The sequence below is a fragment of the Monomorium pharaonis genome, chromosome 10 (genome assembly GCF_013373865.1).
Source record: "Monomorium pharaonis isolate MP-MQ-018 chromosome 10, ASM1337386v2, whole genome shotgun sequence".
NCBI classification, from domain to species: Eukaryota; Metazoa; Arthropoda; class Insecta; order Hymenoptera; family Formicidae; genus Monomorium; species Monomorium pharaonis.
This window is the reverse complement of record NC_050476.1, coordinates 19,478,546-19,496,325: the sequence shown is the minus strand read 5'-3', so window position 1 is coordinate 19,496,325 and position 17,780 is coordinate 19,478,546. Positions and strand designations below refer to the sequence as shown.

General features: G+C 35.8%; 1 protein-coding gene and 1 non-coding gene across 3 annotated transcripts in view; one reads left to right on the top strand and one right to left on the bottom strand.

Moving 5' to 3' along the window:
* LOC105834853 overlaps positions 1-17,373 on the top strand; it is a 208,685-nt gene extending 191,312 nt beyond the window's left edge. The window contains exons 5-11 of one of the 2 annotated variants that reach the window (XR_001138929.3): positions 4,111-4,320; positions 7,611-7,905; positions 8,244-8,385; positions 8,509-8,973; positions 9,121-10,110; positions 11,457-11,753; positions 12,304-17,373. Coding sequence is in view for 1 of the 2 variants with exons in the window: in XM_012677649.3 (XP_012533103.1) it covers positions 4,111-4,320; positions 7,611-7,905; positions 8,244-8,385; positions 8,509-8,973; positions 9,121-10,027; positions 11,457-11,723 (2,286 nt within the window). In the remaining variant the exon portion in view is untranslated. The remainder of the gene's footprint in view (positions 1-4,110; positions 4,321-7,610; positions 7,906-8,243; positions 8,386-8,508; positions 8,974-9,120; positions 10,111-11,456; positions 11,754-12,303) is intronic. The other variant, XM_012677649.3, reaches the window with a different exon arrangement.
* Trnam-cau lies at positions 2,102-2,173 on the bottom strand. The gene has a single exon. It is a non-coding gene; the product is annotated as a tRNA-Met (tRNA).
* Positions 17,374-17,780: the final 407 nt, after the last annotated feature.

Sequence of the window (17,780 nt, the reverse complement as noted above, 5' to 3'; positions counted from 1 at the left end):
TCGGGGATGACACGTGGGCAAGAACATCAGGAAGAGGCCCATCCTCGGACGTGGGATGTACGAGCGAACCGAGCGGCATTATTTCAGAAAATATCTGATCGACCGTGACGTCGCGTACCGCGGCACAAGCTCGCGTACGGCACATGTAGCTACACGTGTCCGACGCACTTTATCGCGCATAATTAATCCGGGGACTAGTCTCCGGGCGAGAGCGATGAGTTCGCGTACGGGAGAAGTACAATTTTCTACGTCACGTAGCTCTAGCGGGAGAACTGTAGAAATTGATGGGACACTCGACGTTGCGCTGCGACACCTTCATCTGTCAGAATTTTTTTCTCTCTTTCTCTTTCATTTTAAAACAAATCAATAAATAGATAATGTAAATATTAACGTGATAACACAGAGAGAATTTTCTTTTAAAAATCCCTGAACATCGTGGTAATTGTGAGACAACGTAAACCTTGAAAAATTTTAATAAAATCTGGCAAAATTTTGTAAATTTTATACTATACTTCTAACAAAATTTACTAAAACGTTAATAAAAATGTTTTAAGTACTTCAGCAGAAAATCGTTCTTTCCGTGCATTCATTGCGAACAATAAGAATCACGAAAATACTATTTGCTGTAAATATTAAATTACATTAATAAATTATTAAAAATTTAGTATACGAATATGAAGTTAAATTAAATATCTTGCATTTTTATCTTCTTCCAAAGGATACGCAGGATACAAAATATGTACAAGGCAAATCGCGCTTCCTGCGAAGTAAAGGAAGTAAAAGGAGTACCTTACATGACGTCCGCAGATACAGGTATTCGAGGATGCACTCTCTGAGTAAGTGCCTTCGCGTAACAGGACCGAGGCGATATCCCGACGACCAGGTCGAGCTAGAAGAGAGCCGGGATAGGTGCAACGCGCGTGACTTTTAATCCGATAATCGGGCGCCGTGCACACGCATCCCTCCCTTCTCCCCCTTCCGTGTTTGAATCCCCCTTAGCCGGGGGACTCCCGGACAGATCGAATTGACTCTCTCTCTCTCTCTCTCTTTCTCTCTCTCTCTCCATCGGCCATTACCTGGTCACGGCTGTCAGCTCCTGGTGCTCGCGCACTCGCCCGTCGCGAATAATATAATAAATCACGCGGTTAGAGCGTACAGCGATACCGACGAGCGAGCGACTTCCCTCGGCTACCAGAGCTACGTTTCCAACGCGCCGGCCCCCACGTGTATCTCCCCCCCGTGTACACGACCGGCGTGTGTATTATACCCTGGCCTACGTACGTTCCGTGCCTAGGTGTATATCAGCGGCGCCGCGATCTCACGACTTCCATGTTTAGCCGCGCACCCCGCCGCGGTCGACGCTGCTGTTGCTGCTGCTGCTGCTGTTGCTGTTCATAAGCGAAAAGTTGCGACAGTAACGAGATGACGAGATGAGAGGAAAGAGGGAGAGCACTGATCGTGCCTGCCACTTCTCGTGTTTTCTCACTTGAAATTGTTATGTAATTCCGCGCGTGACGGCATTGATCGCCAACACCGCGTGAAGTGCCTGGCCGCGACCTGGGAATCCTAGCGATACTACGATATTACTGGGGTTCGGTGCTACAGAGCTCTTACGGTAGCTTCTCGATTTTCTTTCGATGCTCTCTTGGAAATGCTTAAATTTAATGAAGAGTTGAGTAAAGATAATTATTAACGAAATATTCTTGTCGAGCGACAAAATTATTCTGTTAAATCAAATACAAAGGATTTTCAGTACGTAACAAGGTGATGATCTCGATTATGAGTCGAGTCCTAATTATGGATTACATTTTCAAAATTAAATATTTCACAGACACAGATATATTAATGAAATTGCAGAATTTTTTTACATTGTTTTAGTTTTTATAATTATTGTTATATATAAAAACTTTTTTGCATTACATTAATTTTTACATAACATTCTGTAAAAGACGTAGAATTAGGATTTACATGATGTACGTTACGATGCAATATGTGATATTCTTACGTCTGCAAAAATGCAAAAAATAATGTTCTCTTAAAATTACGGAATAATATGTTGAATATATTAATTTTTTACTTTAATTTATTTAAAAAAAAATATTAGCAGAGCGTGGTTTCGATCCACGGACCTCTGGGTTATGGGCCCAGCACGCTTCCACTGCGCCACTCTGCTCTTTCGGTTGAACGCTCCTTATGGTGATTTATCTGTCCTACAGCTTAACTCCATTAGCCAAATAGGAAAATTTTGCAAACATTGCACAATAATAGCATTAAAGATTGTGCTAAGATGATTTGCCATATCGCTATTGTTACGCCAACATATCATTTCAAAATTTATATTTACGCAAATATTAATTAATTTTTTATAAAAGGTTAATGTTTCTACATCTATTTTCTCAACTATGCCTTCATAATAACGGATTATAAATCTTTTACAATATTTTGTCATATAATTTTATAAATCTTTTCCTATCGAGGTAGAGACAGATCGTACTTGCACTATTGTTATTACAGTAAAAAGATTTTAACATTGTAAATCTTGCTTCAAAAGATTAAAATGTTAACATAAAGAAAATGGTGTATGTGTGTTATATTTACACATGCGAATTTATAAATTAATTTTGTTTAAAGTTTTCTATTGCCCGTAATATTTTTATATATGCGTTTTTTATTTATTTACGTACAAATTGTTTTTTAAAAAATTCATGAACTTCCTAAGAGGTAAATATTTAGAAAAATATTAATTTTTTCTTACGACTTTTTTTCGCACGGTTATTTAGTTTTCTGCGGAATATATTTCAAGCCGCTTAAAATCCAGTTTTTCTTCTGTCTTCGAAAGTGATCAGCTCGATACGAATGTAGGCAACGCGGATAACCGGTATTCTGGCTCACTTCCGAGTTTAGACAAGTCTGATTGTCTCGCGGCGATTTTTGTACGCACCGCGGTGTCCCGGTGATATAATAAAGGCAGGGCGAACGTGATTGCGAACGGGGATTGACGCGAGGAAAACGGTAGTCGAAGAAGTTAATCGTAAATAATGGCCCGGAGTTCGCGCACGTTCGTGACACACGACAGAACGTATGCACGAATTCTTTAGATTAGATAAACGCGAATGTCAGGTGCCCGCGAGGGCAAAGGAACGCGAGCACTATTATTAACTCGTTTTATAGCCGGTATATCTAAACTGCGAATAAACGAACATTAATTATGTATGGACGCAATAAAATCTGTACTGCGCGTGTCGTGGATAAGCGAGTCCCACGTTTTATTTTTATTATTTTCGATGCCGGTAACAAATCATCTTGATGTATCGCCCGTTCGATTTAGATGTGTCTCGCTGGCAATAAAAACCACTTAATATTTGATGATTTAGTAAACCGGAACGTGCGTAATATGATTCGAATGTATTTTTACATTTTGATTTGAAATTTCCTTTGGAAATGTAAAAGTACACGGAGAGAATTTTCTCTCAAAATTTATCCTCAAAATCTGGTAATTGTGGGATAATGTGTGACCTCGAGGAATTTTATCATACTCTTTAGTAAAATTTACTATACTTTTGGTAAATTTTACTCAAGGTGTAGCAAATTTTACTATACTTTTAGTAAATTTTATTAAAAAGTATAGTAAAATTCCTCAAGTTAACACATTATCCTACAATTACCAGATTTTGAGAGTAAATTTTAAGAGAAAATTCTCTCCGTGTACCATTTCTGTATCCTTATAAAAATGTAATACTAAATATAAGTTGTAATGATTGGTTAATTTAATACTGTTCTGTATTACATTTTTAAAGATAAATGAAATAAATCATTTAAGGATTGAATTAAACACACGAAATATAATTATAATAAAATCTACAAAAAGGGAAAGCAATCCCTCGATCAAATAGTATTTAGAATTTATGCATCTTTATTAAAAAAGATGTTGATCCCCAATCTAATCTTAATTTAGTTGATTAAAACAACTTGTAAGGCAAGGAAAATGTTGATTAAAAAAAGAAGGTATGATTTAGAAAAAAGCCCTGCGTGCATTAAATATTGAGAAACAGATAGCCGTAAAGCCGATTGAAAAGTGACGCTAACGAAATATTTTTCTTTTTTTTTCAGTCTGACATTGTTCACCAGAGTGTCTATGAACTGGTGCACAGCGAAGACCGGGAGGAGTTGCAGCGGCAATTAATGTGGAATTCTTTCCTGCCCGCCGAAAGTGCAAGCCTGCCGTTGCACGATGCGCTCTCGCCCCAGCATTGTCATCTGCTCGAACGTAGCTTCACGGTTCGCTTCCGTTGTCTTCTCGACAATACATCCGGTTTTCTGGTACGCATTGCGCATTGTACTTTATATCGCTTATGTCGCTTGTATTTTTGCATATTTTACATTTCTAATTCATCCGCCGTTCATCCAAGTGAAGCGAATTTTTGCAAATGCATTTTTGAGAGACGCAAATGCCGAGATGCTCAACATACAAAATGTATTAAAATCATTTTGCTATTTATATGGTCATTTATTAAAAAAAAATAAATAATGAATTTATGTCGAATAAATCGATAAATTAATATTACATGGAGAGAATTTTCTCTTAAAGTTTACCCTCAAAATCTGGTAATTGTGAGATAATGTAAATTTACTATACTTTTAGTAAATTGTACTAAAGCATAATAAATTTTACTATACTTTTAGTAAATTTTACTAAAAAGTATAGTTAAATTCCTCGAAGTCACACATTATCAGATTTTGAGGGTGAATTTTAAGAGAAAATTCTCTTCGTGTAGATATTAACTCTTTGTACACACGACAAAAATTTATCTTTGAAGGTACACACTGATAGAAAAATATGTTGTATTTGTAACTATAATTGCATAGTAAAATAATTATAGTTAGGAATATCATTTTATAATAATTATTACTATAATATTGGTAATAATAACTATATATTTATGGTAAATGCTTATAATGATTATTTTATGGTACAACTAACTGTGTAAAAATCTCCATTTTGGGTATAGCAACCATATCATAAGTTGCATAAACTAATATTATGGTTATGAGAACTATAATATAGTTTAAACCAACATAAATTTGTGGTCCATTGGGGACCCAACCATTTAATATGATATAATATCATAAAATGATTATTATAAGCATTTACCATAAATATATAGCTATTATCACCAGTGTTATAGTAATAATTACTATAAAAATAATATTCCTAACTATAATTATTTTACTATGCAATTATAGTTACAAATACAACATATTTTTCTGTCAGTGCACTTGCGTCTGTTTGATCCCATCTCGGATATCCCTTCTCGTGAAAGCACGTAAACGATCTCGAAGATCTCCGCGGCAAATACACCACATAATTACAGTGAATGGCATATGCGCGCTCGCTCGGGTAAGGGGCCAAGCCGAGCGGGAGCCAGTAGATGACGTTCCTTCACGGTTACAAAAGCGATGTGCCGGCATACAAAACAGTAATTAATAATTTCACTGTCATAAAGAGAAGAGAGGAGCGAACTCTCACCCTTCCCCCTTTCTCCCTCTCTCTTCTAACGCCGTTTCCCCACTCTCGCGTAATTGCTTTTTTTTCTCCCCTCTCGGGTCCACCTCCTCTCTCCCGGTTGTTTCCTACTTACCCTCTCGACCTGCCACCGAGCTAAAACCGCATGAAGTATGTATTAGATTGTTGCGCACGAGGTGTCGGTTTCAACGACCTCTTCGTAATTTTGCGGGATATATTGGACGCGCGTCGGCGGGACCGAATTGCACTGCAATTTTTACAAGACAGCATCCAGAGGCCTGTTCCTTGTCGCCGCACCACCGGTGTAATAAGTTAGACTAAGACAAATAATATATTTTTTCTCCCGTTCCAACTTATTACACCGGTACAGCGGTGCGGCTACCAAGAACAAACCTTAAAGTTATTGCGTAAAGATGAATTTCATCGGGTATCAACTTTCACCGCGAGCGACACAAACGCCCGTATTCATTTTCGTATTCTCGCTTAAACGCGCCAGACCCGTTCTCTCGCAACTCGAGATCATTTCCCCAGCGATAGTATTCCGAGTATCCGCTCGCAGCAGATTTCCTGAACGTTCCCGGGGGAGTTTCGAGAGCGGGGAGCGCTTACGTCGTCAGCGGCCTTAAAATCTAGGCCGTGGGGCCCCGACGTTTCCCGCTCGCGCAAAAGTTGGACGTGTATAATCATAGGCCCGGCCAATGGACCGTGACAGCGCGGCGGAGATTGAAACGATAATTCGTCCGGACGGCCGGAGCTGTCCATCGTCGGTACCGTTGTCCCGACGGTTGGCTCAAGAAAAGGTATAAATCAAGGGCCAAACAAAACCAGGTTTTCTTTCTCTCTCTCTCTCTCTCTCTCTCTCTCCGGAAGGGACCGGAGGGGAGAGGAAGGTATAAGGTCGGGCAGACGGGATACGAAGACGCGCGGCAAAACACTAATTATCTTACGGCAAACACACCGCGCGCGGACGCGCGCAGGTATACCCGGTGTCGAACGTCGGCGGTGTTAAACCCTGGGCAAAGGATACGTGGCGCGCTTCGGGAGACGAGACGAGCGAGTTTCGCGCCGCGCTCGCGAGGGACAAAAACGACGCCGCTTTGACGTTTATGAAAATGAAACTGTAATCGTAAAAGAGTTTACGGCGCGAGAGGCGCATTCGCCGGCACCTTCTCCTCCGGGACCTACCCTTGGCGGCATTCTTCGCGACGGGACCGCTACCGTGGCTTCTCCCGATTTTCTCTTCCTTTTTGCGGATGGATCCACATCTACGCGAGAGACCTTCCTCGAGGCGCCTTCGATTTGTCACTCGCGCCTGGATGCGCTGCGCGAGAGGTCATTTGTGAGAAAGCTACGATCTCTCGTAGAATTTACAGTGATTTTTTTTTCTTTTAGAATTCGTCTCTCAATATTACGGGATAATTTGGGGTTCGGGGAATTTAACTATATTTTTAGTAAAATTTAACCAAACTGTTTTATAATTAAAAATAATTTTGGGCTTTATATAATATTTAATATATAAATGTATATTATATAATATATATTTTTACATATTTATAATGATTATGTATAACGTATAAATGGTCTCTAATTAAAGTGTTATTTTTTCGTAACAAATTCTTTACGATATTTGCGGGCAAAAGGATTGTTGGCATTATTATCATAATAGATGATTAATAGCATTATTATTATTAAATTGATTATCAATTTAATGTTGCGATATTACTATTCTTTTTTAACTTAGAGAATTGTGAATTTCGGGGCCGAAAATTTATTATTATAACCAAATCAAATTTATCTTTAATTAGTTATGCTTCTACATTAGTTTATGATAAAATAGAGTGATGATGACTGATGGTTTATTATAAAATTATTTAATAACATTATCATATATTATTATATAATTATACGTCAATATGAATTTATAACAACCAATCATTATACGAATTAAAAATGGAAGAAATAAAAAAGGTTTATAATTCATCTTGATAATATCTTTGCATCAAATAATCACAGTTTTGTGTATAACAAGTTTAGTTATGTGATACTTTTTACCATCTCTCTAAACACTACGGATTATTTATTGCAGCGTCTCGACATCAGGGGCCGAGTTAAAGTACTTCACGGCCAGAACCGGAAGACGGAAGAGCCACCCCTGGCCCTATTTGCCCTGTGCACGCCGTTCGGGCCACCCTCGCTCCTGGAGGTGCCGCAGAAGGAAGTAATGTTTAAGAGCAAACACAAGCTGGATCTCGCGCTCGTGACGATGGATCAGAAAGGAAAAATGCTTCTAGGGTACTCTGACGCGGAACTAACGAATCTCGGTGGCTACGATCTAGTCCATTACGACGACCTGGCCTACGTTGCTAGCGCTCATCAAGAACGTAAGTGTCTTATAAAAATGTTTAATATTCAGAATTTTAACTGCGACATAATTTTCGCAGAAAACGTAACAGAAAATAAAAATTAAATAAATGTAATAGCACGGTTAACTTTTTTTTGTTCTTAACTGATATTATAAAACATGAACTGTGTAATTGAAAGTTAATTATTATTATCGCCAATTACTTTATATAAATTTCAATGATGTTAAAAGCTTTACTTAATACGTATAAATCTAATATTACTGAAGCGACGTCGCATTATTTCACCAAATTAGATAAAGGACGTTTTGATTAAATATTTATTGAATTTTAATTTTGGCTCCTTTTCTTCTTTTTAGTGTTGAAAACTGGTGCATCGGGCATGATAGCCTACAGATTTCAAACGAAGGACGGCGGATGGCAGTGGCTGCAAACCAGCTCTAGACTGGTCTACAAAAACTCGAAACCAGACTTCGTGCTTAGTACACATCGACCTCTTATGTAAGTTTCAGCATTCTGTTTCCTGATATTCAAGGAATGTCTTACAAACGTCTTTAAAAAGTCTATGCTATTTGACTTGATATCCTCGATGCGAGCTGTATGATTAAAAAATTAATCTTTCAGGGAAGAGGAAGGTAGAGACCTGCTCGGCAAACGTACGATGGATTTCAAGGTGAGCTATCTGGACGCCGGATTGACCAATAGCTACTTCTCGGACAGCGACACTCTGACGGGATCAGTCATGACGCCGACATTACCAACGCAACCGGCGCCCCAGCGAGTGAATAGGCGATACAAGACGCAGCTGCGGGACTTCCTCTCGACGTGCCGCAGCAAACGTACCAAGCTCTCCGCTCAGTCGTCGGTCTCGCCGCCAGTTACTCCCACAGTCGCGTCCGTGGACTATCTCGCGGCGGATACCAACGCGGCAGCCGCAGTCGCTGCGGCGTATAGCAACTTGAACACCATGTACGCGCCACCGTACGCGCCCACAGCGGTAGCGGCGAGCACCGATCCTTCTCTAACTTACATCGGTCATACTAGCAATTATCATCAGACTCTCTATCCCGCGAGTGCGTTAGATAACAGGTGAGTTGGCCGAGAACAATCCTGAGCGAACAAATATTTAAATTGAACCATTTCAAATACTCGTCAATTGATATATGAATGCGGGATAAAAAAGTTAATACAGCGACAAAGAACTTTGCATTACAATTGAATTATTTTTTTACATAGGTATCTCACAGCTGCAACAGAGAATCTATTTCAAACGTACAGACCGCTGGGTTCGTATTATCCGGAATACCATACCGGCACTGCGTACAACGGCTTCATCGACGTGTCGTTGCCCACGTACGAGACTCATCAGCTGACCAGTAAGACAGAGGAGAAGCTCTACTGTCAGCAGCTTGGTAGTGGCGAGTCCCCCAAGTACAGCTACGTGGAGACGAGACATCCCGGAAGCGTCAGTGGTTCACCCTATGCCGCCAGCCCCGTGGCAAGCGTGTCTACGATGCATCCAACGACGACAACGGATATGAATGCGGTACGTGCTGGCAGTAGGCACTCGCTGGAGGGTGGCGCGTCGTCCAGCAATTCCGCCGGGAGCTCGCCGGTGACCGGAGCTGCCAATGGTATGCTAACGCCGAAGATCGAGGACGTAAAACCCGAGGTGTATAACAACGAGGCGCCGCGGCAGACTGTGCTAATGTGGGGTGCGCCGCCGTCGCGCACACCCCCGAGAAACAACGGCAGCTACAGCCCACCGACGCCGCACTCGACTCACTCGTCCACGCACTCGACCAACACCACCGGTGATCCGCTCAAGTCGCTTGCAGAGATGAACTCAATGAACGGGGACTGCAAATGGCGGCAAACCTCCCCGACGGATCAGCAAGTAACTGCGCCGAGTCCGCCGAGGAACAATAAAACGCAACAGTCTCAGCAACAGCAGCAGCAGCAACAACAACAACAACAACATCATCATCAGCAACAGCAGCAGCATCAACAACAGTATCCTGTCACGACGTCGCAATATCAAGCAGCCGCAGCGGCAGCTGCAGCCGCTGCCGCCGCCGCCAGCACCATTAGTTATTCGCATTCTCATCCGGGCCACAGCGGACATGGGGAAACGGGCACCGAGGTATGGCAAGGAGTGCAACACCATCACTACCAGTACTATCCCTACCACCATCACCACCCCGCACCACCAAGGCACACGCCCCAGTGAGTGTCACTGCTGCCTCACAGATTTTATTATAATTTTCCGTCGTCATTTATAAAAAGATGACCAAACTCCTGAAGAGACAAGAAGAAACTAAATATTTTTATTTATTTTACTTTTACATTGTACATTAGCGACTTTGGCTCTTCAAAAATAAAATTTTTATTTTTAATGTCGGATCTTTTACACATTGAATCGATTTAACCGTTAATCTTGTTAATATAAGAAATAATGATTTTTGATGTATTTTAAGTACAAAAATCATTTAATTAAGATAATTAAACTTTAAGAAAATAAAACAACATTTGAAGCGTTCTTCTAAGACGAAATGAATTTAAAAAATTAGGAGAATTGGTCATCTTAAATTTTTAAGAAATTGAATATGAAATGCTATCGCTACATACGAGTAGTTTCATTCCTAAAACAATTTCCATTTATCAAAAAATTAAATTCTATGTAAAGTTCATGAGTTTTAAATAATATCTAAATAAAACGCTATAAATTGTATTGGATGTTGTTTTTTGAAATGTTTTTTTTTCTGAGTATTATATTCGAATCTTGAAATGTAATTAGTGTTGTTCATTGCATACAAAATCTATTACTTACAGACTGATTGTTGGCAATTTGAAAGCATTATTGCATTGAAATTCAAAATTACAATAAAATTGAACTACTTGATGATTTCAAGTATTCTCATCCAATTTGGACAGTCCGTTACTAAAATATTCTATGGTATTCATATTTATGGATATACATTTTTATGGTTTATGCTTTATTTATGCTATTTGATACATCATGATAAAGCAAATGCACGATTAATTAAAATTTTATTTCTGCATTATTTTATATAATTTTAATGATTATTTATACAATTCACTGCCACTATTAGAAGAATCATTAAAGTTCAATAAGATTGAGCTGCAGCAACATGATCGCAACTTCAAAGAATCGTTCAATAACGTCATCAATCAAGAAATAGATCAAGCACGCAAGTGTTACGTAAAGAAAAAATAACAATAATGTTTACATGATTAGGAAATTGCATATGATTCAATTTTGTTTTCCAAGAAAAGCACGTTTAGAGAAAAGTAAATAAAACATAATTGAACGGTCGATTGTTTTGTAAGTAAACTACTTGCTTAATATCGCGACTCGAACTTTTGCAATTGTTCAATGTTTTAAAGTCAACCGAGAGTCACGTTACTAAAGAAAGTCTTTTGCAATAACATTAAAAGCAGATTTACAGCCAATTATTTCTTGCTCGATATGCGCTGTGCCACTATCTGTAGCGGGAGAATTCTAATTTAGTACACATAAGATAACGGGAAGACCGTCCATTTGGTTGCAGCACGCCACCGTCAGTTGCGGGAACGGGGACGGGGGTGGCGGCAGGCATGGGCATGGGCACCGGGGTGGACAACAGCACCAGCAGCAACAACAGCAACGTCTTGTACCACCCTCCGCACCACCACCACCACCACGTAGTGGGATCATCAGCGGCAGCGGCGGTGGCGGCGGCGGGAATGGGCCCAACTGTTCCACAGATTCCAAACCGGACGCCGGGAGTCCTTTGCTGTCCATCTCTGAGGTGACTAACACCCTGCTCAACCAATAGTCCTTTGGTCACTTTATGTCAGTAATGAAGGTAAGCTTGCTTAATGCTCGACGCTATAGATGCAATACAGCATCATCAAAGTGAATTGAACGAGAGAATACTTGTCCAACATAAATGGAACAAATAACTTTAATATGTGCGGTTATATAAAAGTAATCTTTTTTTTCTATTAATTTTTGTCATCGGATAAAAATTTGTTTTCAACAAAGACATCAATGATACAGCACAAAATTATTTTAATTAAAAAAGCTTAATTATTAAAAGCTAATTTTTTGCACTTTTTATAAAAAATATAAAAAAGATTATTTTGTTAATTTGACGAATTTATGTAAAAGAAATAATATACAATAGATACATATACTTTACTTTAATCTTTTTTTCTTTCAACCGGATATAAACCGGATTTTTTTTGCATATTTTATAATTTGTACATTTTATAATTGGCGAAAATAATTATAAAGACTATAAATGTTATATTTAGTATTATATGTGTATGATATAGTATCTATAGTATAAAATCAATACAAATATTTATCGTATGTGCCATTAAATCTCATTCTGCATTTCTCTCTTTTTGCAGGTATTTTTGAAGAGATATCTTCACCGAAATAGATCCCAAAATGTGTCACTGTATCATACAGATAATGTCGACTAAAAAGAAATAAGAATATATACGTTTAGTACTGTAACATACTCATTGCAAAGCTAATAACCAACCTAGTATTACGTAACTTTTATTGCATTAATTTATCCGTACAGATACAGTTAAGTGGATGTTCTTCAGGATTCACAGTTTGAGTCTGCATGTGACACTGATCGCAAGCTTGTGTGCGTGAAGGGCAGCGATCACGAGGTGTTTTCCAATTTTATTTTATTCGCTACTCCAAGATACAACGATTGCATGACGAGTAGCAATAGCACTCTACTGCAGAACAGATGAATAGAGAAATTCAACAAATCGAAACTATACTACTTTTCTTATTTTCAAAGATTGGTTATTGAAAATAAATGTCCACTTATTTATTTCAATTTAACTAGTCTTCTATAAAATATGAGAATATAAAAATTTGATTTATTAAGATAATAAGAAACAAAATTATCATTATATCAAATAAAATTTTGGAATATAAATGCAGACTACACGCTATGAAAAGACAAAGATTGAAAACGAAGTATTGTATAATACGATCAACATTAATTATACATCGTTCTGTGATCTAATTTTTTACCTTGAATTAGTAAAAAAAAAGTGTTTTTACTAATATAATGAGATGTATGTATATTATATTTCTTGTTCCGCGATAAACTGGCAAATATTTTTAAAAAAAGTAAAATAATGATCACTGCCCAGACACTGAGCGAAATGGGATAATGAACGACATGCGTTTGAACCAAAAAAGAAAAAGCGTCAAACACTATTTATATCAAATAGAGCACAAAATTTTATTTTGATCTTTGACAAGCGCAACAAACAGTGCGACTTTAGTTTGTATTAATATCATGACGTTTTGTACAATTCTACTCGTAATTTAGTGCTTTTGTATCCCATGCTATTGCGTTTATATAATTCTTTTTCTTTTCTAAAAGAGAATATGAATTCTGTGATATGTGTTAGGTAATTTAACAACAAATTCTTTAGAACAAAGACGTACTCGAGTATAATATTTATTAACATAAAGTACGGCGATAAGAAAACTCGCCTAGAAATTTAAAAAGATTTGAACGACATATCGTAATACGAATTACAAGGAAACATAAAACGATGATTCTTTTCTAAATGAAGATTTGAAGAAGTGTTCCGATTGACGGGAAATCGATTCTTGTAAGGACACGCATTTTAAGAATGTATACAGAAATAAGTGAAAATTTTAAAAACGCAGGTTGTTATTATGATAGGCGAACAGATAGTCTTGTTTAAATAAAAGAAAAAGGACACTACTAATATACATTCTACATACACACACACACGCACACACACACGCACGCACACACACACGCACACACACACGCACACACACACACACACACACACACACACACACACATATGCATAAGCGATCTCTCTGAGTTACATGCATTAAAATGGAATTCCTACTGTTGAAATAAGACGTAAATGTAAAGTAAGTTCAACAAGTTCTCTTCCTTTTACGATAAATCTATACTCTCCACTTTATACCACAGTCTTTTAAATAAAAATTAAAATTTCAGTCATCGAATATTTCAAATAAATTCAATAACCTCTGCGTGACTTTTGGCTTCCTGGATATTTATTTTAAATAATTCGCAGTAATTAATGGATTATTGATAGAAGTTTGAAAAAAGGTGAAAATTCCCGTTTGCATTAGTCGATTAATTTTGTTATGATTAAAAGAGTCAAAATTATCAATTTGTTGTAATTTTGTGTATTACAAGACAAAGATAAAATAGAAGATAAAAAACTATTTCTAATATTCTATGAGTATTTTATGTAATATTGTTATTAACAAAGTGTTACATCGCATTTAGCGATTAATATCTTGTATTAGAAATATAGATATAAATATATTTCGCAAAATGTTCTGTTTTTTCTTTCGTTTTTATTAATAGGCTACTGTAACGGGAAGCAATACAAAGCTTTGTGTTCCTTAAGTTATTCTCTTTCGAGTACTGAGATTTTGAAATCTCGTTAAATGATTAAATAAAGGAAATGGAAAGTGATGTTCGTAGCCTGTTAATTCGGCTAAACTTGTCTTGCCAATATTTTGTTAATAAGTTTGTAATTTTTGTACTTAATTAATTTATACACATTATTTATCTCTATGTGTAATTCGTGTTTAGTGATGCTAGGTGGGCCTTCCAATAATTTTAAGCTCATTCTGTCTCTCTCTTTCTCTTTCTCTTTCTCTTTCTCTTGTAAAGTCAAAGAAATTTCCCGATAAAGAATGAACTTTTAAAAAAGATTTGTGCGAATAAGAATATAATATATGAGCACAAAGAACGAAAGCTATTTTAAGGTAACAATAAAAGAGCTGTTATTTCCACGCGCTTCTAAAAGTGCATTAACTTTGCATATTCACATCTGCATATCAAAGTGGTAAAAAGTAAAAAGTAAATTTAAAGAGAGCAGTATATATTTAGGTATTCTCTTCCATACTTTTCGAATCATCGTATCAACTATAATACATAAGACATATCAGTTGTACAAAAATGATGCTCCCTGTTAAGGATAATAAGCGAATAATTCCATTTTCTTTGTGTTTTTATTTTTAACTGATTGTAAATTTTATATGTTCATACGTATGAGATATATATCTCATTCTCATCATAATCAAAACACTGGATGCAAAGACTAAGCAAGTATTATATTTAATGAACAAAGTGCATGAACTATTGCTCGTTAGAATGCACATTTTGAAATAATAATTAACTAATAAATTAAATGTATTGAAAGAAAATATATAGAGGGCTCAACCTACATTATTTTTTTTAACTAACTGAAGAAAAAATGTTTCGGACTTAAATGTTTTGGATATTTTATTGCATTTTTGCAATATTCAGCCAAGTTAGACTTGACTCTTACACGATATTTGCATCCTGATTTTCGATTATCTCAATATCCTATTCTACTTTGATTGACTTTGTAATTAAATGCAGCTCAAGATAACTCGAAACTTATTACTATCAGACATGTCCTCATTGTCTTGCAATTCTCGGATAAATTATGCATAAAATATTTATTATAAAATAACAATTTCAAAAACTAGATTATATTTTGAAAACATTTTTCTTGAAGCAAACATTGCTACTTTTCAATTTTGATTTAACTTGCTAAAGTCTTCCCGGTGTCTTCTTCGTGTATTTGTATATTTCTGCAATATATATTTTAATTTGCAAAATATAATTCTGTTTGTTTTTTTAAAAATGTACAATTGATTATAGATACATTTGATGTTAGACAAATGTTGATAAAGAAAACAAAAATTGGAATTCAGAGAATTGAGAATAAGTCGATAGTGATGATCCGTTTCGAATCCAAATCTTGTGTATATCTATATATTTCTGACTTATACTGTTATAGCTTACGAAAAATATTTCTCTGCAATATCATTAAACGTTAAGAAGCTGCTGCTGCTACTACTCTTACTACTATTACTACTACTATTACTATTATTATTATTATTATTATTATCATTATTATTAAGTAATCGAGTCTAGTCCATTCATTAAAAAGAGCAAATTAGTACCGATATATGATAATATGTATGCTTAAATTGTGATAATATTCTCGTCGTGAAGCTAATTTAATCCGACAATCTTATCGATTATAAGTTTTTCTTGGTGCATCAATGTGTAAATGTAACTATAGCAAAAGGAGATAATAGTAATATGAGATATATTATCACGAGATATAATATTTACAGTTGCCTCTACATTGAGTTAAGATCGCGAGAATATTTTGACAATCTAAGCATTAATGTATATTCATTGTATATTTGAAGTAAGATATCTTATATAACGAACATAAATTAAGATCATAGTCAGTACAGATTCTCAAGCAGCTATCCACATAGACCGAGAACACGTACCTTATTTTCTAACAATTTTACTCACTGGAGTAAAATGCAATATTATAGTGCGATTTCATTCAGCGTACTGCGTAGCAGCAACCACGCTGCTTCGGAATAGAATAATTTCGCCGAGGGAGCTTGAAGAAGCTCAGTTCTTTGAAAATTTTAGCCGGATTTTGCGTGAGAAAACTAAATAGAAAAGTTAAGATTAATCCTTTCAAATATCAAGCATTATACGAATAAAACATTCGTAAATTCTTCGTTCGAGAGTTATTTTCTATCCTGCAGTACTCTAAGATGAGAAATAAAATGTTGCTTATTTAACGAATTATAATTTTATAAAAGTTGATGACGAAAAGTATATTTGAATAAAAACAACTTTATTTTAATGTGATGTTCCAGGTGATTAATTTATCAAGTGCATTGGCTGATCTGTAAAATTTGATATTTTTGATGTTTTTAAAATGTTTTAAGAGACTATCAGTTATTATTGTTTCTTTTTAGCTAAATACTTTGTATTACTAAAAATATAACTTTCTTTGTTACCTATAGTATATCTAAATGCATATGTAAAAAATCATATATGCTGAATAAAAAGATATAATTTTTCGAACGGAGAAATATACAAATATTAAATTGTTCCGAACCTATCATTATAATAATTACTATTTACTTATTTTTTTCAAATAATTTTATTTTATATGTCTGAATGTATTGAAGTCGAATAACAGTACCATGCCAAACCGAATTTTGAATCTTGATCACTCCATCCATTTTTCTCTGATATATTATATCTTATAGGATTTAGCTACTATTAACACCATTGCTAATGATAAGTTCTACAAATAAAATTTAAAAACTGTATCAAATGTTTATATATCTGAAATAAATTATAATATGATAATGCAATGAAGTTATGTTTTATCAATTTTTGTGTTTCCAATGCTTCCTTTTTTCCTTCTTTCCCTAAATCAAATTTCATTGTCAATTTCTTTCACGGCAACAGATATAAAATGTCTTCGAACTTATTTGTCCCGAGGTAAATTTATGATTTAGAATTAATTACATTGCTTTATGTAATTAAATCTGAAATTAATCTTCCCTAAAACGGTAAAAATTAAAACATTAAAACATGAAATTTATCAGGAAAAGTATATCCACTGCATATGTATACGATTATACATGGACATTTTTTTTTATTTTTTGTACCTAGCTTCTTGTAAAAAAGCAGTGCAAAAATTATCTTTTTAAATAGATTTTGTCTTTTCAGTATGACTATTATTTTTTTATACCAAACAAAAATGTTACAAAAGAAAAGAAACTAATATAAATAAATATGGACATATTTTATATATATTTATATACGTCGTTATATGAAAAATATTTTACTGGGTGCACAGGTAAGAATCTAAACCTTTTTTTTCTCTTTTGCATCTTACACAAATACACGCACACACATTGTCTTGCAGAGCTTTTTAAATTTGTCCATTTTTTAAATGACTAGAACACA